The 22843-nt window shown below is 40.0% G+C and overlaps 2 protein-coding genes across 11 annotated transcripts in view; one reads left to right on the top strand and one right to left on the bottom strand.

The window, feature by feature from the left end:
- BBOF1 (basal body orientation factor 1) overlaps positions 1 to 12057 on the bottom strand; it is a 61889-nt gene extending 49832 nt beyond the window's left edge. For both annotated transcript variants that reach the window (XM_046646959.1, XM_046646960.1), the window contains exons 1-2: positions 11931 to 12057; positions 8465 to 8693 (exon numbers count right to left, since the gene is read on the bottom strand). In XM_046646959.1, the coding sequence (XP_046502915.1) occupies positions 8465 to 8693; positions 11931 to 11986 (285 nt within the window). In that variant the 5' untranslated portion in view covers positions 11987 to 12057. The remainder of the gene's footprint in view (positions 1 to 8464; positions 8694 to 11930) is intronic.
- Positions 12058 to 12101: 44 nt separating this feature from the next.
- Positions 12102 to 22843, top strand: part of ENTPD5 (ectonucleoside triphosphate diphosphohydrolase 5 (inactive)) — a 32334-nt gene continuing 21592 nt past the window's right edge. Inside the window, exons 1-4 of one of the 9 annotated variants that reach the window (XM_046646953.1) lie at positions 13062 to 13497; positions 14166 to 14244; positions 18812 to 18871; positions 21697 to 22044. Coding sequence is in view for 5 of the 9 variants with exons in the window: in XM_046646945.1 (XP_046502901.1) it covers positions 13322 to 13497; positions 14166 to 14244; positions 18812 to 18871 (315 nt within the window). In the remaining 4 variants the exon portion in view is untranslated. The other 8 variants (XM_046646950.1, XM_046646948.1, XM_046646946.1 and 5 more) reach the window with 8 other exon arrangements.

Below are 22843 nucleotides of genomic sequence, written 5' to 3'. Positions count from 1 at the left end.
TGGGTGTGTCTGCTGTTTCTGCATGAGTAGATTCAGGTTATGCATTTTTGGCAGGGATACACTGCCTAAGTGATGATGATCCTTTTCAGCGCAACACACCATGAGGTGATTGATTTTAATCAATTGGTTAAGATTGTGTCTCCCAGGTTTCTCCACTTAAAGTTACGATTTTTCCTTTTGTAATTACTAAGTAATTTGTGGGAAGGTATTTTGAAACTATGCAAATATCCTTCTGCTCATCAAACTTGCACCCACGAGTTTTAGCATCCACTCATGATTCTTGACTGAATCAATTATCATGATGATGCCAAATGATGACTTTTCTAACTCTATCATTCCTTGGAAATTTAATAATTTACTGCATTCCACTGTAAAGAAAAGCTTTCCCTTCTCCCTTATTAACGTATGTATTTATTTGTTAGCAGTGTGCACTCATGGACTTATTTTATTTAATGGGTTAAAATCTATTGCTGTTATTATTTATTGTGATTGTCCCAGATTTTGGCAGTGGGAGCCCTTTCAAGCTAGCCGCTCTCTCCTTTTAACTTTTTTACTTACTTTCTGGCACAGTAAGATATTCCAGGCTCATCTTTTACTTTCCCTGCCCCAGTCTTGGAAGCAATCTCCAAGGATGCTGCTGTGTTTTAGTAGGAAACCTAAGTAGCTTTTTAAACTAAAAACTCCTTGATGTGGTTGTAGAATCAAAGAATACAAAGCAAAATATTGTTGTAAACATCATCTTAGACTAGTTTAAGGAAAACTTAAAATTTCTAAAAAATAAATTGAGACAGTCCTAAGTCATGTAGGACAGGTGTGAAATATAACGAGATTTACTTTGTGATTGATTGAAGAAAGACTGAAAACAAAACAAAGATTGAACAAAAACACACTTAAGGAAAATCTCCTACTTTTGCTCACGATATAATAGTTTTCAAAACACATTTAATTTCTTATATTTCTATAATTAACATAAAATAAGACTAAATAGTTTAAAGTTTAAGAAAATAATACATTTCTAGGATACAGCAGAATGAATAACAAAATAGGAGAGCTAGTTAACCAGGATATACTGAATCTACTTCTTCCTTTCAAAGTAGTTTCTTTGGTTTTAATGGGCATCCATGACTGTGAGAAATTATGCATTTGCTGCAGTCAGATGCAGGCCTTTGATATATGGAGGCAGATGAAAATCAGGAAATACAAGTGATACAAATAAAGGCAGACAATATCAATTACCTAATGCAGGCCACAAAGCTTCTGTCATGAATTTTGAAAATTATTTGTATGGCTGGCATAAAAACTTACTTTAGAATAATACTTTATAGAAGACAATTTTGATAATGCCTAATATTCAGAGTAATTTTAAAAATGGAAGTTGCCTACCAAAGAAGGTAAAAAAACAACATCAATGCACAAAAAACTACACTTTAATAAAATATATAAAATGTACACAAACATTCAGTTGTTTGATTTCTCTAACATGCTTTCAATATTATCTTGAACTTAGTTTTTTTATTCTCTTTTTTTTTATTGAGTTATTGATAGGTTACAATCTTGTGAAATTTCAGTTGTACATTAATGTTTGTCACTCGTGTTGTAGGTGCACCACTTCACCCTTTGTGCCCACCCCCCACCCCACCTTTCCCCTGGTATCCACTAAACTGTTCTTAGTCCATAATTTTAAATTCCTCATATGAGTGGAGTCATACACAAATTATCCTTCTCTCGCTGGCTTATTTCACTTAACACAATTCTCTCAAGGTCCATCCATGTTATTGCAAACGGAATGATTTTGTTTCGTTTTGCAGCTGAGTAGTATTCCATTGTATATATGTACCACATCTTTATCCATTCGTCTGTTGCTGGACACTTAGGTTGCTTCCACGTCTTGGCTATTGTAAACAGTGCTGCAATAAACATTGGGGTGCATAGGACTTTTGGGATTGCTGACTTCAAGCTCGTTGGATAAATACCCAGTAGTGGGATGGCTGGATTGTATGGTAGTTCTATTTTTAATTTTTTGAGGAATCTCCATACTGTTTTCCATAGTGGCTGCACCAGTTTGCATTCCCACCAGCAGTGTATGAGGGTTCCTTTTCTCCGCAACCTCTCCAACATTTGTTACTATTAGTTTTAGATATTTTTGTCCTAATGGGTGTAAGGTGATATCTTAGTGTAGTTTTGATTTGCATTTCCCTGATGATCAGCGATGATGAACATCTTTTCATGTACCTATTGGCCATCCGTATATCTTCTTTGGAGAAATGTCTGTTCATGTCTCCAGCCCATTTTTTGATTGGGTTGTTTGATGTTTTGTTGTTGAGTGGCAAGAGTTCTTTATATATTATGGATATTAAGCCTTTGTCAGCTATATGACTTGCAAATATTTTTTCCCAGTTAGTGGGTTGTTTTTTTTGTTTCAATCCTGTTTTCATTTGCCTTGAAGAAGCTCTTTAACCTGATGAAGTCCCATTTGTTTATTCTTTCTATTGTTTCCCTTCTCTGAGAAGGCATGGTGTCTGAAAAGATCCTTTTAATACTGATGTCAAAGAGTGTACTGCCTACGTTTTCTTCCAGAAGCCTTATGGTTTCAGGTCTCACCTTTAGGTCTTTGATCCATTTTGAGTTTATTTTGGTGAATGGTGAAAAAGAATGGTCAATTTTCATTCTTTTACATGTGGCTTTCCAGTTTTCCCAGCACCATTTGTTGAAAAGACTTTCTTTTCTCCATTGTATGCTCTCAGCTCCTTTGTCAAAGATAAGCTGTCCATAGATGTATGGTTTTATTTCTGGGCTTTCAATTCTGTTCCATTGATCTGTGCACCTGTTTTTGTACCAGTACCATGCTGTTTTGATTACTGTAGCTTTGTGGTATGTTTTGAAGTCAGGGATTGTGATGCCTCCTGTTTTGTTCTTTTTTCTCAGGATTGCTTTAGCACTTCGGGGTCTTTTGTTGCCCCATATGAATTTTAGGATTCTTTCTTCTAATTCTGTAAAGAATGTCATTGGGATTCTGATTGGGATAGTGTTGAATCTGTAGATTGCTTTAGGTAGTATGGACATTTTAACTATGTTTATTCTTCCAGTCCATGTGCATGGAATGTCTTTTCATCTCCTTATGTCGTCATCCAATTCTCTCAGAAAGGCCTTGTAATTTTCATTATATAGGTCCCTCACTTCCTTAGTTAAATTTACCCCGAGGTATTTTATTCTTTTTGTTGCAATTGTGAATGGTCTTGTGTTCTTGAGTTCTTTTTCTGTTAGCTCCTTATTAGACTATAGAAATGCTACTGATTTATGCAAATTGATTTTATACCCTGCATCTTTGCTGTAGTTGTTGATTGCTTCTAAGAGTTTTCCAATGGATTCTTTGGGGTTTTCTATATATAAGATCATGTCGTCTGCAAACAGGGGGAGTTTCACTTCTTCCCTCCCTATTTGGATTCCTTTTATTCCTTTTTCTTGCCTGATTGCTGTGGCCAGGACCTCCAGTACTATGTTAAATAAGAGTGGTGATACAGGGCATCCTTGTCTCATTCCTGTTTTCAGGGGGATGGTGCTCAGTTTTTGCCCATTGAGTATGACGTTGGCTGTGGGTTTGTCGTATATGGCCTTTATTATGTTGAGGTAGTTTCCTTCTATGCCCATTTTGTTCAGAGTTTTTATCATAAACGGCTGTTGGATCTTGTCAAATGCTTTCTCTGCATCTATTGAGATGATCATGTGGTTTTTATTCCTCAGTTTGTTGATGTGGTGTATCACGTTGATTGATTTGTGGATGTTGAACCATCCCTGTGTCCCTGGTATGAATCCCACCTGATCATGATGTATGATTCTTTTGATGAATTGCTGAATTCTGGTTGCCAAAATTTTGTTTAGAATTTTTGCATCTATGTTCATCAGTGATATTGGCCTGTAGTTCTCTTTTTTCGTGGTGTCCTTGTCAGGTTTTGGTATCAGCATGATGTTGGCCTCATAGAATGTGTTAGAAGTGTTCCATCTTCCCTAATTTTTTGGAATAGCTTGAAAAGGATAAGTATTAAATCCTCTCTGAAAGTTTGGTAGAATTCCCCAGGGAAGCCATCTGGTCCTGGGGTTTTATTCTTTGGGATGTTTTTGATTGCTGTTTCAATCTCTTTCCTTGTGATTGGTCTGTTCAAATTGTCTGCCTCTTCTTGAGTGAGCTTTGGGAGATTGTAGGAGTCCAAGAATTTATCCATTTCCTCTAGGTTATCCATTCTGTTGGCATATAGTTTTTTGTAGTATTCTCTTATAATCTGTTGTATTTCTGCAGAGTCTGTTGTTATTTCTCCTCGCTCATTTCTGATTTTGTTCATTTGAGCTTTCTCCCTTTTTTTCTTTGTAAGTCTGGCTAGTGGTTTGTCAATTTTATTTATCTTCTCAAAAAACTAGCTCTTTGTCTCATTGATCCTTTCTACTGCCTTTTTCGTTTCAATAGTATTTATTTCTGCTCTGATTTTTATTATTTCTCTCCTTCTGCTGACTTTGGGCTTCATTTGTTCTTTTTTCTCTAGTTCAGTTAGGTGTGCTTTAAGGTTGCTTATTTGGGATTTTTCTTGTTTGTTAAGATGTGCCTGTACTGCAATGAATTTTCCTCTTAATACAGCTTTTGCTGCATCCCATATGAGTTGGTATGGCATGCTATCATTTTCATTTGTTTCCAGGTATTTTTTTATTTCTTCTTTAATTTCTTCAATGAGCCATTGCTTGTTCCATAGTGTGTTGTTTAGTCTCCACATCTTTGTGCCTTTCTCAGCTTTTTTCTTGTAATTAATTTCTAGCCTTATAGCACTATGATCTGAGAAGATGCTTGTTATTATTTCAATTTTTTTAAATTTGTAGAGGCTCGCCTTGTTTCCCAACATATGGTCTATCCTAGAGAATGTTCCATGTGCACTTGAGAAGAATGTGTATTCAGCTCTTTCAGGGTGAAGTGATCTATATATGTCTATTAAGTCCAATTGTTTTAGTTTTTCATTTAGCTCCACTGTTTCCTTGTTGATTTTCTGTCTGGATGATCTGTCCATTGATGTGAGTGGGGTGTTGAGGTCCCCTACTATTATTGTGTTGTTTTTAACATCTTCCGTTAGGTCTGTTAATAGTTGCTTTATGAATCTTGGTGCTCCTGTGTTGGGTGCATAGATATTTATAAGCGTTATTTCTTCTCAATGAAGTGTCCCTTTGATCATTATATATTTTCCCTCTGTGTCTCTCTTTACGTGTCTTATTTTGAAATCCACTTGGTCTGATATGAGAATTGCAACACCTGCCTTTTTTTCCTTGCTATTTGCTTGACATATTGTCCTCCAACCCTTCACCCTGAGTCTGTGTTTGTCCTTGGGGCTGAGGTGTGTTTCCTGGAGGCAACAAATTGTTGGATTATGTTCTTTAATCCATTTTGCCACTCTGTGTCTTTTTATTGGAGAGTTCAATCCGTTCACATTGAGAGTGATTATTGATGCATGTGGACTTAGTGCTGTTAATCTGTCGCTCATTATCTTGTTTTCCTGCATTTCTTTTCCTGTTTGCTTTAGACTACCCATTTAATACTGCAATTTCTTATGCTGGGTTTCTTAGATTTTTCCTTATTTATGATTTGTGACTCTGTTTCGTACTTTATTTTTAGTGTCTACCTTGAAGTTTGTATTTAGAATCTCGTGTATAATATAGTCTATTCTCTGGTGGTCTCTTACTTACTTGACCAATACTGATTTAGACCCTTTGCTCTTCCCCTCCTAAATAATTATTTTCATTTTTTATTCCAACTCGTCTTATTCATTGGTAGTTAGAGTGCTAAGATCGTCCTTGTTTTGGTAGTTTCCTTACCTTTACTCTAACGCTATAATTGAATATTTGCTATCCTGTTCTGGTTCTATCCATCGGTCTCCCTAGTCTGTGGATTGTGTCCCCTTTCTCCCTTTTTTCTTTTTTCAGGTATGAGAGCCTTCTTGAGGATTTCTTGTAATGGAGGGCTTTTAGTTACAAATTCCCTTAACTTTTGTTTGTCTGGAAAAGATTTAATTTCTCCCTCATATCTGAAGAAAATTCTTGCAGGATAGAGTATTCTTGGCTGAAGATTTTTATCCTTTAAAGGTTTGAATATGTCACTCCATTCTCTCCTAGCTTGTAGGGTTTCTATAGAGAAATCCGCTGACAGTCTGATAGGGGCTCCTTTATAGGTTATTTCTCCTTTTTTTTCTTACTTCCCTGAGTATTCTTTCCTTATCTTTCCTTTTTGCCAACTTTACTACTATGTGCCGTGGGGTAGCTCTTTTTACATTGACAAATCTAGGCGATCTAAAACCCTCCTCTACACACATTTCTCCATCGATCCCTAGATTTGGGAAGTTCTCGTCAATGATTTCGTTAAGCACACTTTCTGCTCCATTTTCCTTTTCCATATTCTCGGGAATTCCTATGATCCTTATGTTCTTACTCCTCATTGAATCCATTATCTCTTGGAGATTTTCCTCATTGTTTTTAATTCTTAGTTCTCTTTCCTCCTCTGTCTGGCGCCATTCAGCCTGTCTATCTTCGATTATGCTAATTTTCTCCTCTATGTTGTCTACACGGGCATTCAGGGAATCCATATTCTGTTTTATCTGGTCCATTGTGTTTTTCATCTCTAGTAATTCTGTTTGATTCTTCTTTATGATTTCAATCTCTTTTGTGAAGTAACTCCAGAACTCGGCTTGTTTCTCTATCTTTCTCTCTACCTCATTGAGTTTTTTGATTATAGCTGCTCTGAATTCATTATCACTTAGTTTACCTAATTCCAAGTCCTCAGGACTTAATTCTATGTTTTTATTGTTTTCCTTCTCGTCTGGGGCTTTTATAAATTGGTGAATGGTAGAGGAGCGGATTTTCTCATGGTGGTAGAATTCAGTTGCAGTTACAGCCTGTCACCACTAGATGGGGGTCGAGAGCGGCATGTTATGAGCTCTCCGCCTTGGGGCAAGATGGCTGCGCCCACTGGCTTTGCTGGGGGGGAGGGGCTGTTACTCACACGCGCTGGTCTTGGTTCAGATCGGTTCTGTTCTCTGGTCTCCCAAGGCCCTTGATTTATGGGGGTCCCCACGGACGGAAGCTTTCCCCCCGTCAGCAGGTCTCCACTGAATCAGCGGCAGGAGTCCTGGATGATCCCCCAGTCACGCAGCCCCTCTCCCGCTCCTTCCCGACCCGCGCCACAGCCATCGCAGACTCTAGGGGAGGGAGCGGTATTCTCTCCTACCGTTCCAGCGCCTCTGAGGGTGTAAGCAAGGTTTATGATCTCTGCTTTCTTGGTATTGTAGGTCTCTAACGAGCTGGCATTATGTTTATTCTCTGAAATTCAGTTCTTCCAATCTTTTGTTGTATTTTGGAGGGGAGAGAATCCCGGGTCAGCTCACCCCGCCATTTTGCTCTGCCTCTAAGTCTTGAACTTAGTTTTGATTGCTGTTAACTTTTTCAAAGCATCAGTACACTCATGAGCCATTCATTCACGCATGCAAAAATATTTTAACAAGTGCCAGGCCCATATTAGGTGCTGGAGATATAGCACTTAACAACAATTTTTAAAAATCCCCAAAATTCTTTACTTTTGTGAGGTTTCCTTCTAATTAGGAGAAGAGACAATAAATATATAAGTAACATGGATACAGTATGACAGAAGGTAATAAATATTACAAAGAAAATAAAACGAGAGATGATTTTAATTTTAAAGAAGATAGTGAGGAAGGGTCTCACTGAAAAGGTAGCATTTGAAAAAAATTACGGAATGAATCATGAATTTGCATGTCATCCTTAGGTTGAAACCATGCTGTGCATCATTCTAGTATTAGTTCATATGTGTACTGAAGCAAACACATAAATAAATAATAAAAAGTGGGAATGACAACACTGTAGCTACATGGGGTTATTAAAAGGAGAAAATGAGATAACAGAGGTAAAGCACCTAGCATAGTATCTGGCACAAAATAGAAGCTTCAAAACGTTAGTTCCCTTCCCTTTTTCTTTCAGATCTATAATGACAGCTTTACTCTCAACACTTAAACAAGATACAATAAGGTACAGTAAGATAAATTCAAGATTCAACTTGCTGGGTTCATAATCATGTAACCATGGATTATCAATGAATTGCTTTACAAATCACTAAAACTAAGTATTTATCAATATCAAAAATATATAGATCATATACCATGCTATTGTCCTTAAAATAAAATGGATCATAATGTTCCCTATGATCAGACAGCAAAACATTGGACAAGAACTGAAATATGAAAGAGCCAATTCTGACAGAAAAGCCATTCTAAAATTGCATCCTGCTTCAAGGAGAGTTAAGGTCAACTGAAATGTCTTAACTATGTGGTAAGATTCCAAGGAATTAAAATCCACGAAATGTATAACCACATCAGTATAACACAGAGGTAGAAATTGTGGCTCACGACGGTTTCTACCTACCTACCATATTATCCTTCTCTTGATCCTGCTTCTTCAGGTAGCTTAATACAGACATTGTGTCTTTCTCCATTTTGTACTGACGTTTCTTTAAGTCCTCATTACTTTTTGCCAGTCTCTGGGAAGTATCACGGTACTCCATCCTAGAGAGTTCTGTGACTTCCAGCCTGGCCTCCCAAAGAGAGGCATTGGCCTTGGCTCTGTCCACCACAGATTCATCAGTTTTTACTGGCTTCCTGCATGGGAAGAGGACATTGACAGAATATAACTATTTCTCTGCAATATTAGTATTACACCTATTATTGTTTGTTTTGCTTGGTATTGCCTGGCACACATGAGCAAATATGGTTGGATGAATGAGTCGATAAGAAATAATTATTTACTTGATAAGGGAGTTAAGTAGGTGCCTCTTCCTAGAAGAGAGGAGCTTTGGAGCATAACTCTAAAGGACTGGAAAAACAAAGAAGAAAGGCATAGTAAGGCAAATTCATTTCATAAAGCTCTTACAACTTTTCATTTACTTCTATGATTCTCTCACATCTGAACTGTCTTTTCTATTCCTACTTACTCAGTTTTAGACCTTGGCTCTCCCCAGCGCAAATCTATTACCTTAGTTCCCCTTCTGCATGCTGATACATTCATAGTGCAAGTATAAGTCCATAGTTCTGTAATCTTCCACCCATCCCAACCACAGTTTTGTTTTTGTTTTAGGTTTTTTGGGGTTTTTTTTTGGCTAGGCCTTAGACAAAAGATAAGTCACTAGGGCAAGTATGTTAAACACTTTATCAATTGGTACCACAATGCACCAGGCTTCAAGGATGGCTGAGAAACCATAGTCATTTATACAGAGGCGGAGAGGAAATTTAAAAATAATAATAATAAAAGACAGCTTCTAAGATTAAAGTGATAGAGATTTTTCAAAATAAAGATTTATTGCATGAGCATTAACAGTATCCCTTATATATAGTAGGCACTGAGTATATAAATATTTAGATAACTAAGAAAACTTCACCTATATTTGAATTCTATGTATTTTTACACATATGTATGTGTGGACCTTTCTATACTGTCACCCTCCATCCTCTACCCCCAACTCCTGGTTCTCAATCCCTTTACCGTCCCACTGTCACCTTTTTTTCTCTTCAAATTAAAGCCAGTAGCATCCTCAACCCCCAAGCCTGTTAAAGCTGTTGACTTTCGTTTCCAGCATGACTTAGGCACTAGTGCTAGACTGCCTTGCTACAATCATCTAATTGCTCCCTGAAGGTATCAGGTCTAAACTGCTCAGAGTCTTTGATGCGAGAAATGAGACAGGGGGCTGGCCCTGCGATCGAGTGGTTAAGCTGGCACGCTTCACTTTGGCAGCCCAGCGTCTCAATGGTTTGGATCCTGGGGTGGACCTAGCACCGCTCATCAAGCCATGCTGAGGTGGCACACATAGCAGAGCCAGAAGGACCTACAACTAGAATATATAACTATGTACTGGAGGGTTTGGGGGAAAAGAAGGAAAAAAAAAAGGAAATTGGAAACAGATGTTAGCCCAGGTGCCAATCTCTAAAAAAAAGAAAAAAAAAAGAACTCAGATAGTATTTCTTATAGGAGGACCACTAATACTGACTGCAAAAACAAAACAGGGTTTCCCAAATTAAGAATCGTGGAAAGTCCAAGGAATAAGATCTGTTACCCTCAATGTTCCTCATTGTTGACATGTGTACTGTAGATGTGGGTCAAAAATAGAAAAGACATGCTAGTGAGTTCCCGGAATGTGATAAGCCCTTGGCACTTGTAAAAAGTGCTAGACTAACTATGTGGTTATTTGAAAAAAAAAAATGCACTATACCAGAATACTTATATTAATTAATACATGAGAGAAAAAAGCTACAAATAAATATGTACATTGGACTACCGCTTTATAAAGAAAAAAAGAATATCTCAAAAATGATAGTAGTGGTTATCTTTGGATGATGGGATTACAGGTGATTTTTGTTTTCTCCTTTGCCTTTTCACGTTTCCCAAACTTTGTACCGAGCGCATATTACTCTCTTAAATAGTTACTTTATAAACTTTACCAGTTTGGAGGATTCCCTTGTGGTCCCATATATAGTATTGTTGGACACCATGTATAACTCCAACGTGTCTAGGAACCACTAGGGCCACCCAATAGGTCTAGCGGCAATCTAGCAACAACTCCAAGCCTGCAAAGTGCTTGAGCAACACTCACTTCAGTTCTCATCAGTTTCAGGAAACCTGAACAATTACCCAATTTGGTCAAATCCTTTAGGGTTTCCTTTGAACTAAAAGAAATCCCTGCAAAGGTTTAAGGAACTATTTCAATCACCCAGAGATTAGAGAATGGATCATCTCAACCACATAGCAGACATCTCTCAGGCTAGGGGCAAAAGAGAATGAACCGAGAGCACAGTTCTTGTGGAAAAAAGAGAAGATCCAAGTTGAAGCATACACAAACAGACACCTTAACGTGTTTATTTAACAAATACTAAGTGTCTGCTATGATCCAGGCTCTCAGCTAGGAGCTGGAGATATGGTGAATAATGCTTAGTGCCTATTCTAGAGAGGCTTATAGTCTCGAGCAGGGTTTCCCAACCCTGGCACTACTGACCTTCTAAGCCAAATCATTCTTTCTTTGGGGTGGAAGTGGGGCTTGTCCTCTGCATTGGAGGACGTTTAACAGTATCTTTGGTCTCCACCCACTAGATGGCAGTAGCACACATCGCTAGATGTGACAACCAAAAATGTCTCCAGGTATTGCCAAATGTCTCCTGGGAGCCAGAATCACCCCTGGTGGAGGAACCACTGTCCTAGGGCAGTGTTATCCAACAGAACTTTCTGTGACGCTGGAAATGTTCTATATCTAGGCTGCCCAATACAGTCACCACATGTGCCTACTGTGCATACGAAATATGGTTAGTATCCCCGAGGATCTAGTTTTTAAATTTTATTTCATTTTAACAGCCACACGGCTGGTCACTACCCTATGGGACAGCGCAGGTCTAGAGGACCTCCAGCATCCCAGGAAATGTTCTCCTGACCTCCACTTCTGGCGTCAGAACTAACTCTTCCTCCTCATCCTCAGTTCTTCGTCCCTCCACCAGCACCTGTTTCCTCTGGTTTTGCGTTATTTCTATTTGGGAACTCGTCCGCCTCCGTCGTTAGTGCATCACACACAAGCAGGGGCAGTGTCTAAATTATTTCAGGGTCCCAAATCTCACACTCTCTTGTCTCAGTAGAAGCAGCACGGTTTGGCATGCCTTTGGGAATTTCTGAACAACAAGAGCTGTCCTTTTCAGAAGCTGGGAGACCGAGAAGAGGGTCACAGAAGAATCCAAGAAGGCCGGCGGGAGGGCGCCGGTTAGCCAGCCACGCCTCTCGGCGCCCTGCGTCCCGCCGGCCCCCACCCAAATCTCCGGAGGCGGGGCCCGGGGAGAGGGGACCCCAGAGCGGCTCCTCCTTACTTCTTCTCTTTGCCTTTACTCTTGCCTTTCCTTTTATCCTTTCCCTTTGACGGCATCTTGGCTTCTCCGGGCACCCCGCCGTCGTGGTCGCGTCTCCGCCGCTGCCCGGGCCCAGCTCCGTCTCTAAGGAAACCGAACGCCAAGCGTGTAACGTTCCCCGAGGGCCGTTGCGAGCGCGCGGAGAGCGCACGCGCCCGTGACGTAGCCCCGATGCCAGCGCGCGGGGCCCCGGCCGCGGGGGCGGGGCGGAGATCGCGCCGAGAGCGGTCTTCGGCCGCGCCAGGGTGGCGGGCGCGCGCGCGCGGTGAGTGTGCCGGCGACGGCTGTGCCAGAGCCTGCCCGGCTCGGGCTGGGCGGGCGGGCGGGGAGGCCGGAGCGGGTCGGCCCAGGGCGTTGGCGCGGCGTCCTGCAGGCCGGGCGTCTCGGGCGGCGCGACGGTCGGGGCGCTCTCCCCTCAGGAGGCTCGCTTGCCTGCGCGTCCGCCCGCACCGCGCCAGTTTTGCAGCGTTTCGCGTCTCGCCCGCGCGTCCTCTCCTTCCTCGCCTTGCTCTCGCCGCCGAGCCCCTCACCGCTCCGGAAGCTGCCTCGATCCTTTTGGTTTTCTTCTCCACCTCCTGGCTTCTGCCTCTCGCTGCTTCTGTAGGGGATGGCTCATCCAGCGGACTCCCCAGGCCAAACATTTTTTGATGAGGCGGTTGAGGACTTTCCTGAGGGCAGCGGGTCGGGGTGAGGCCAGCAGCCTCCGCGGGGCGGCGCGCACGGGCGTCCGGACGCCGGGCTCCCGCTGTCGGGAGCCGGGCGAGGAGAGCAGTGCTGCGGCCTGGGGCGGGAGAGGCTCCAGGGCACGAGGAGGGTCCTCGGCCCCATCCAGTCCTGCGTGGCCGGCGCCCTCCTCCCAGAACTGGCCCGGGATTCCCGTTTGCTAATACGTCCTGCGTCCTCAGCCCCTTTTTCTGCAATTGGCATAAAGTTGAAAGCTCTTGCCTTTGCGTGTTTTTTTTCCCCCCCCCCGAGCGCACCTCTGAGAAGGAGTACTCAAAAGTATTGTTCTCCTTTTTCAGAGGAGGAGCTCTGTGATTATGCCTTCATTCGATGAGAGTGAGTGAGTGAGTCATTCATTAAGGAAGATACGGTGTTCTGGGCGCCAAGACAATAGTTGGGAGACTTGTGATTCAGGCTCTGCGTGGTCCTCCATTTCAAATTGAATTAAAAAAAATTTTTAACTTCATGTAGATCTTCCTTCTCCATTTCTCTAGAGAGAACTTAATCCCTACACCCGTTCCGAAAGTCTTTGACCTCTAATGCTCTCCCCCCACGCCCACCCTTTTTTTTTGACTTATATAGTTTCTGTTTTTGAATTGTGTGGTTAGAGGGAACGTGCTGATTTGGTAATGAGCACTGAAAATCTTTTTTTACATACCATCTGCTACTGTGATCGTGGCTTACTCTATTTTTGTTGCGTTTTCCCCTCTATTTGTACGTCACACTCCCGTGGATCCATGGTGGAATCATCATACCCTGAAGGGGTTTCCTCTGATATGGCATCTATAAAGTTACAATTAATTTTGTATGTCTGAAGTTCTGAAAATGCACCCTATTGATAACTTGCAGAAAAGAAAGGGTAGGGCAGCTTCTCTCACAGGCTGTATATTTGGAATTCATTCTAAAAATTGGTTACTGGATAATATGAAAGTCAGCAGAACACTTTCGTTGTTTGAAAGTGGGCTTACAGACTCATTCATAAACGTGAAAATTTTACTGTAACAAGGTTATTTCTTCATATATGCATAGAACTTTAGTTATATGTACCTTATAGTTATTTTATCATACAACGTATTTTTATTGACTGTAAGTTTGATTTTGTAGTTAAAACTGTTGTGACATGAATGTGGCTAAGAGAAATGCCCAGATTCATACTGTAGTAGAGATGGTTCTAGAATCTACAGTCTTCTAAACTTCCACATTCTCTGCCAAAAAACTAGATGCTATTACTCAGTCGTCTGTTAGTAAGAAAGGTGAGGTACAGATGGTACAGTAGTAAGTTGCTATTTAACAATTCATCCGGTAGCATTTCCTTCCATAATTTCTGGTAGATAGTTTTATTATGAAGTTTCAGGATGATTTTGTTTAATAAATTTACTTTGTTTCATTATTTAGAATGCTAATGCTTTTGAAACTTGGAATAAGCCACTTAGCGTTTTGTTGACTTGGCCTTGTAATTCTTCTTTTGCCCAGTTTGCATGGTTCCTGGTCAACGCAGAAATGTGGAATGTCTTGGCTGAATCCTCGTGCCGACAAGATCCTTATGGTCCCGGTAGGTAGGGCAAGTATCCGAATGTAAAGTAACATGCTAGCTTGAAACTATAAATGTACTTCATGTGCTCCTGGGATGGGTTTTTCTTTTTCCTGAATTGGATTCTCTGTCTTTGCCAAATGATGTTAACTTTTCTCTTGTTCCATTGATTGTAATACCATCAAGTATGGCGTTGTTCAGAAAGCCAAATAATAACTTAGGACTATATCAAAATATATAATATTTGTAATTTTTTCTTCTGATAGTTCTCGAATTGGGATTACTCTGTAAAGTCATTTGTTGCTTTTTTCTGGTTTAGCTTGGAGATTAAGTTTCTACTCATAAATCATCTTTGAAATCACCTGATAGCAAATAGGGGGAAGAGACCAGGTGAATAGCTTTTGACTTTGTTCACACAATCTTTAGAATCCTGAATAAATATGGTATCATCCAAACTATATCTGAAGACACCGAACAATATGTCTGAATATTATGGGGAGTTAATTAGTTTCATCCCACTTTTTTATTGCATGTGGTGCAAATATAGAATTCTACTAAATAGGTATTATCTTGTGATATTATGACTAGTTCACATTCCTGCAGGTGATAAGGAATCCTGAAGATCAAGGATTTAATCTTACCAATTTTAAAATCAGTTTTTTTTTAACATTCACTGTTTTATTTACATACAAAATGTGTTGCCACAGATTATTGTTACCTACTGGCAATTTATTTGCAAAATATCCAATTTTTATCAGTTGTCCATCGTGACAAAGTCTTTACCCAGGACTAAAAGTCAGTTCTTTAAGAAAAATTATATACCCAAATCTCAGGCCCACTTATCTGTACTTTCATTTCATGGATCTGTTAAATGTTCATTCATTTAAGAAATGTTTAGTGAGTACCAGCTGTGTACCATGCTCTCTGATAGCTTGAGGGGTACAGTGGGAGACAAGACAGGGCCCCTGCCTTCAAGTGGCTTACAGTCAGGTATATAAGGTACTGACCTGGACATTGATCTCCAAGAATACACCTCATTGGCACCTATACACAAACAGTTAACAATAAAAAAACACCAAGCAGTGATGCATCATGGGGAGATGGCATGGACCTTAACTGCTACAGGAATTTGGAGGCATGAAAGACTGTCATAGTCAGAGAACGTTTACAGGAGTAGGCTGAAAGGAAGAGGCGAGGCTTTCTGGGAAGTTAGAAAATGTGAGCAAAATTCAGTGTGTGCTTGAGACAAGAAGTAATTTAACTAGTGGTTCCCAAAGTGTGGTCCACAAACCAGTAGCATCAGCATCACTTGGGAGCTTGTTAGAAATGGAAATTCTCAGCCCCGACTTGAGACCTGCTGAATCAGAAGTGCTGGCAGTGAGGCCCAGCAAGCTATGGTTTAACAAGTCCCCCAGGTGGTTCTGCTGCATTCTAAAGTTTGAGAAGCACTGGGCTCTAGAGCGGAGGGTTCTTGTATGGAAGTGGTGGTAAGGTAGCCTGGGAATCCACAGCGAAGGACTTAGAATGTTAGGTAAGGAGTGTGTCTTTTATCCTAGAGGGAAGAGTCACCAACTTGTAACTCGAGAGTTGGATTTGGCCCATAGATGTGTTTTGTTTGGCCTGAATGGTGGTTTGGGGGGGTTTGTTTTTTATTTTTAAGTGGAATTAGTTGTCATTGTTTAAACACCAGATTCTACATCGAAATTGGTGCTTTCAGCTTATCTTGAAAAATCAAAAGACCTGACAATACTGAGCCTGTATTTCATCATGGCAGCGATTTATGGGAACAGCAAGCAACTGCCCCTTTAGGTGGGACATGTGCTCTCCCATTTGCCACAGTCCCCCCCGCCTGTTGTTTTACACACACTTTTACTCACATTCCTGCTTAGCCCCAGTGGGTATTTAGGTATTTAAGTTTGTAACTTCTGCTGTAGACAGTGGGAAATTGATGAAAGTTTTGAGAAGGAGAGTGACGTGATTTATATATTCATTAATTCATTCAACAAGCATTGATTAATTAAACATATATGCCAAGTTGTACAGTGTTCAAAGATGAACAAATCCCTGCCATGATGTGGGTTATAATCTTATGGGAAAAGGATAAATACAGCATTTTAGGAAGACAGTGTATGGATTTGAGAATAGACGTTGGTGACTAGAAGATCACTTAACAGGCTATAACAGGGGCTGGCGGTTAAGTTCATGTGCTCCACTTTGGCGGCCTGGGGTTCACGGATTTGGATCTTGGGTGCAGACACATGCATTGCTTATCAAGCCATGCTGTGGCAGGCATCCCACATATTTAAAAAAAATAGGGGAAGATGGGCCCCGCTGTGCCAGCAAAAATGAGGATTGATGGTGGATGTTAGCTCAGGGCTAACCTTCCTCAAAAAAAAAAAAAAAAAACAGAGGCTAACAGTCCCAAGTCTGAAGTAATAGAGGCCAGAATTTAGATATCAGCAGGGGGCCTAGGAGGAAAAAAAGAGGAATGGGAAAGATATTGCAAAAAAAATCACCAGTCCTTGATAACAGATTGAAATACAGAAGGCATGGGAGAGGAAAACTCAAAGATGATGAAGATTTTGAGTTGTGAATTAGGAGATTTGTGGTCACTAATAGAAACAGGAAATTAGAATGAGAATCCATTTAATTGTGTGTGGGGGGGGGTAGGGACACGGAGGAAGGAGGACATTTGGAGATGCCAGCTTGAAGTGTCTCTTGTTTAGTTCATTGTATTTGCATACACAATATGTGTTTTTAAAAGGAAAACTTGATAGAAATACTGTCAAGATTGCATGCTTAGGTTCAGATACCACTCATTCCATCCTAGGGTTTCAACGGAACAGCTGGAGAAGTATTTAAGTGACCTTTTTTGAAAATGTTTGCTTTGGAGGCCCTATAGTTAGAATTTGTAACATTGTTCACATCCCTCCTTGACTGTGTAATCTTCAGATTTATGTTGGATAGATTAGTTTCACTTTCTGGGAGAAAGAAAACTACTATATAGGCTCAAATGCTTAGACATTTTCTGAGTATCAGTACTACCTTTCAGAATTTGAGTTATATAATGATGCACACCTGAAATTTATATAATGTTATAAACCAATGTTACTGCAATAAAAACTAAATTTAAAAAAAAGAATTAAGCAAATGGTCCCCAAGGGGAAAAAAAAAGAATTTAAATTATACTTGGCTGTGTGTTTGTGAGGTAGCCTGGGATGAAATGTTGTCATAACTGTTCCTCTGTGGAAACAGTAGCCAAAGTTTTTCCTCATGTGATCTTATGTTTGAAGTGCTCCGCTTTTAAAAACTTTTTTAACTGTGGTAAAATATATATAACACAAAAATTGCCATTTTAACCATTCTAAGTGTACAGTTCAGTGGCATTCATTAGATTCACAGTGTTGTACAAGCGTCATTATTGTCTATTTCCAAAACTTTTTCGTCAACCCAAACAGAAACTCTGGACCTGTTAAGGAGTCACTCCCTTTCTCTCCTCCCCCAAACTCTGGTAACCTCTAAACTACTTTCTGTCTCTATGAATTTGCCTATTCTAGATATTTCATGTAAGTGGAATCATTGTGTCTTTTTGTGTCTGACTTCTTTCACTAGGTGTAACGTTTTCAAGGTTCATCCATATTCTAGCATGTATCAGAACTTCATTCCTTTTTTTTTTTTTTGAGGAAGACTGGCCCTGAGCTAACATCTGCCAATCCTCCTCTTTTTGCTGAGGAAGACTGACCCTGAGATAACATCCGTGGCCATCTTTCTCTATTTTATATGTGGGACGCCTACCACAGCATGGCTTGCCACACGGTGCCATGTCTGCACCTGGGCTTTGAACCGGCGAACCCCAGGCCACAGAAGTGTGAACGTGCGCACTTAACCACTGCATGACTGGGCCAGCCCCTCATTCCTTTTTATAGTTAAATAATATTCTATTATATGTATGTATATGTCATATTTTGTTTATCTGTGCATCTGTTGATGGACACTTGGGTTTTTTCTGTCTCTGGCTGTTGTGAATAATGCTGCAGTCGACACTGGCGTGGAAATATCTGTTGGAGTCCCTGTTTTCATTTCTTGTGGATATGTACCTAGGACCGGGATTGGCTTTGTCCTTTTAACCATGTAATAGTACGTGGCCACTCTTGCTCACACTGTGGAACGCACACCTGGTATTTGAGTTCTTCACAGCCTAAAATGGCATAAACTAGATTTTATACAGTTTCCTTGTGGATTAGCTCCTTAGTCACTGCCCCCTATACATTTACACACATACATTTATACAAAAATATACACTAGCTTTTAGAGGGAGTGTCTCTTACCTCCTTTTGCTGTCACTGATTTTATAAATAAGTGATTTTATAAGAAGGGCTGCAGTTATAGTTTGAATGAGAAGAGTGTGGAAGAGGAGAAAGAGCCCACGAGTACTACACTACAGGTCAGGAAATCAGCTTGGTGATCTGGGTTTCAAAGCCTGAACATATTGGAAACAGAAGTGTAGAAAGAGATAACTGCTTCAAAAATAGGCATATTGACAAGAGAGATCTTTGCTCTTATGATTATTCATGTCCATCTTCTATAGGTTGAAAACAGATTAATTGAAGGAAACAAAGGGGGAAAGCCCAGAAGGAAAAAAAAATTGGTAAGTAACCTATATAAAGTAATACTCCACCCTCCCATAGGTCATGTTTCTGCAGATTCTGCTTTCTTATTCCTGAGAGCCCATAGTAAATGGAAAGGGATCTATGAGCCACTAAAGAAGCTGTCACAAAGTCCACAACCCTTATTCTGTTGGAGAGGCCACTATTTGCATAAATTGACATAAAGGTCTAATAATTGGCTCTCTCATTCACATCCCACAAAAGTTTTTTTTTTTTTTTTTTTTTTTGAGGAAGATTAGCCTTGAGCTAACTGCTGCCAATCCTCCTCTTTTTGCTGAGGAAGCCTGGCCCTGAGCTAACATCCGTGCCTATCTTCTTCTACTTTATATGTGAGACGCCTACCACAGCATGGCATGCCAAATGGTGCCATGTCCGCACCCAGGATCTGAACTGGCGAACCCCGGGCCGCCGAAGCAGAACGTGTGACCTTAACGGCTGCGCCACTGGGCCGGCCCCCACAAAAGATTTTTAAAGATTAGATGATGGCAGCTTATTGAAGGAGTCAGGCATATGACAACAGTGGTCAGTGATAATTGATAGCATGATGTCAAGGAAAACTAGCTCAAAAAGCATAGCAATCTGGGACTGTTTGGTGGCAGAAGGGCAAACAGTCCTATAGACATGTAGCTCCTTGAGGCATCCCAAGTTAACAGAAAAAATATACCTGATGATCCTAATCATGACTCTGAACCATGAATAAAATGTAACTGTAGAAACATTTTTACCAAACACTGTTAAAATAAAAATGTTACAGTATTTAGAGGGGAAACATCTCAAAGACATATTCGAGGAAATGTGCTTATATGGAACCCCTATTCCTTGCTCTGTGCATGAAGTATCATTGTAATATTTCAGTCTTTCTCGTGTTTTTCATTTTGATTTAACATGTTTGAAGTAGTAGCTATTTTTCAGTTGATAATGAGAGGGAAAATATGTTTTCACTTCTCTTCCCACAAACTTCAGTATAAACAGTGACAGATGGCACTGATCCTTGAAATTACTCTTCTGCAAATAAGTGCCTCCCACAATGGCTATATGGGTTTAGAGGCAGAGATAGTTTATCGCTTTAGCTTACTCATTGAGTAATTGAGCAATATTAACCCCTTCCTGATCCATAGTATCTTTTTGTCTAAACGACTTGCGCTTTTATTGAACAAATAAGAAAAGGCCTTGTGATTGGTGAAAAGAGGCAGCAGTAGCAACAGCTTTCCCCTTGCAGTGAGTATTGTAACTAAGTCAAGCCTGAAACAATGAATGAAGTCAAGCACTGCCTGATCTGATTTCAGTATAACACCCAAATGGTTTCATTGTACAAAATGGGCCTTTTTGGCGCTTGTCAAATGATATTTTGATTAAAGTGGAATAAAGTAAAAAATAAAAAAAGCGATCTGTTTATAGGAAAAAAATTCTATGTTTCTTGGTAATTACCAATGCATCAATTCTAATTCCTTTATTGAGAGTTAGAGTATTTGATCTTAGGGTTGGAGGGAACTTAAAGGATATCTCATTCAACCAGCCTTCTGAGCTGTGAATTCACTTTGGACAGAGTGATCAGATTTGAGCTGAGCCCTTGGGACGGGAATCCTCCCCTCCACCAGCATGAGACAACTCCTATCGTCAGGAAGTTCTTCCTATTCAGTCTCTCCCCTTGTAGTTTCTTAGTAGTAGTGGTTAAGCTGTAGTTCCTCTTCCAGGTCTTATTACAGCTCTTTGGCAACAATCTAATAAAGGTTGATTTTTTAATAAACCTTTTTAATTTTGTTGATATTTGGAAAATGCTTGTTATAAAATTTTTTAGTGGTTTTCAAATCTGTGCCAGTTGTCGGTCTTGTCCCTTTCTACCAAATGTCTCTTCAGTACCTAAGTATTAATGCTACCATTGTATGATTAGAAGCTTTTTTTGTATGTAGCATGAGGAAAGTTCCTATTCTGTTAATATAAACATTTTTCACTCTATATCTTCCTTGATTTAGTATTTAATTTCACTGTTTTATTATACAGTTATTAACTGATGTCTGTAATCTTAACTAATATAATGACTCATTTATTTTCTTCCTACTCTTTCTTAAATAGATCTGACTTTTATTTAAAGTATGTAAATTCTTTTTTACCCTTAGGAACAAGCAGGCATTATGTGAATTGTAGTTTTTCAGACTTTAATGTTTTCCTTAAGTAAAATATTGAGACTGTAATAGAAGACAAAAAAGTTTTAAGTGGTGGGATATGATATTTTTCAGAGAAATTGAGTCCATATTATTTTTATTTATTTATTTATTTACTTTTTTTGAGGAAGATTAGCCCTGAGCTATCATCTGCTGCTAATCCTCCTCTTTTTGCTGAGGAAGACTGGCCCTGAGCTAACATCTGTGCCCATCTTCCTCTACTTTATATGTGGGACGCCTACCACAGCATGGCTTGCCGAGTGGTGCCACGTCCACACCCAGGATCTGAACTGGCGAACCCTGGGCAGCCGAAGTGGTATGTGTGAACTTAACCACTGCACCACTGGGCCAGCCCCTATTTTAATTTTTAAAAGTTAATGTCATTGTAAGAACATATAGTTCCTAAAACAAAAAGTATGTAAGCTATGTTAATAGAAGTACATATAAACTGGGGGAAAAGAAAGCTGAACCAAAAATATTATGCAAATACTGGTTATAACTTGTAGTAGCCAGCCTCCAAGATGGCCCCCAATGATCCTCACCGCCTAATATTCATGCCCTTGTGTAGTTCCCTTGCATTTTTCATCAGTGTTGGTCTGTATGACCAATGGAATATGGAGGAAGTGATCGTGTATGACTTACAGGGCTAAGTCATAAAAAGCATTGCTGCTTCTGCCTTGCTCTCTCTTGGATTGCCCACTCCGGAGGAAGCCAGCCACCATGTTGTGAAGACATTCACAGCCCTATGGAGAGTCCACGTGGGAAGCAGCTGATGCTTCCTTCCAACAACCAGCATCAGCTGGCTTTTTACAGTGTAAACCAGCATCAGCTTGCCAGCCAGTGAGTGAGCCATCTTGGAAGTGGGTCCTCAGCCTCAGTCAAGCCTTCAGATGACTGCAGCCCCAGCCTACTTCTTGACTACAGTATCATGAGAGACCCTGAGCCAGGACTATCTAATTAAGCCACTCCCAAATTACTGAACTACAGAAATTGTGAGATAATAAATATTTATTGTTATTTTAAGCAACTATGTTTTGGGGTTATTTGTTGTGTAGCAATGGATAACTAATGTACAGCATCCTAAAATATTTGTTGGTTTGATAGATAGAGAATTTGGACAATGTAAACAAATCTTTTTTTTTTTGAAAGTTTATCACAATTTTAACAATTTGAAAGTGATTAAAGAAATTCAATTTAGCTATAGAACTACTAACAGATTCAGGAAAATAAAATTTTAGTCTCCTAAAACAGATTAATATGACTAGATTAGATATTCATTAATCAGTTACATTCTCTCTTAAAAATATAACTTTATGAAAGTATTATTTCTCCCTTTTTGTGTCATTTTGCAGTTTATTCCTATTGTCACTTTCTTTTTTTTTTTTTGAGGAAGATTAGCCCTGAGCTAACATCTGCCAATCCTCCCCTTTTTTTGCTGAGGAAGACTTGCCCTGAGCTAATATCCATGCCCATCTTCCTCTCTTTATACGTGGAACACCTGCCCCAGCATGGCTGACAAGCGATGTGTAGGTCCACACCTGGGATCCAAACCGGTGAACCCTGGGCCACTGAAGCAGAACGTGCAAACTTAACTGCTGTGCCACCAGGCTGGGCCCCTATTGTCACTTTCTATTGAGCACCTTCTTGGACACTTTTCTAGGTGCTTGGGCTGCCTCAGTAAACAAAAAATGATTCCTGCTCTTAAGGAGCTTATATTCTATCAGAGGAACAGACATAATAAGCATAATAAATAAGCTGTCTAGTGTGTTAGAAAGTGATAAGTGGTACAGA

This window comes from Equus quagga, chromosome 20, assembly GCF_021613505.1.
Source record: "Equus quagga isolate Etosha38 chromosome 20, UCLA_HA_Equagga_1.0, whole genome shotgun sequence".
Lineage (NCBI taxonomy): Eukaryota > Metazoa > Chordata > Mammalia > Perissodactyla > Equidae > Equus > Equus quagga.
The sequence above is the reverse complement of the archived record's forward strand: the minus strand, read 5'-3'. Positions and strand labels throughout refer to the sequence as shown.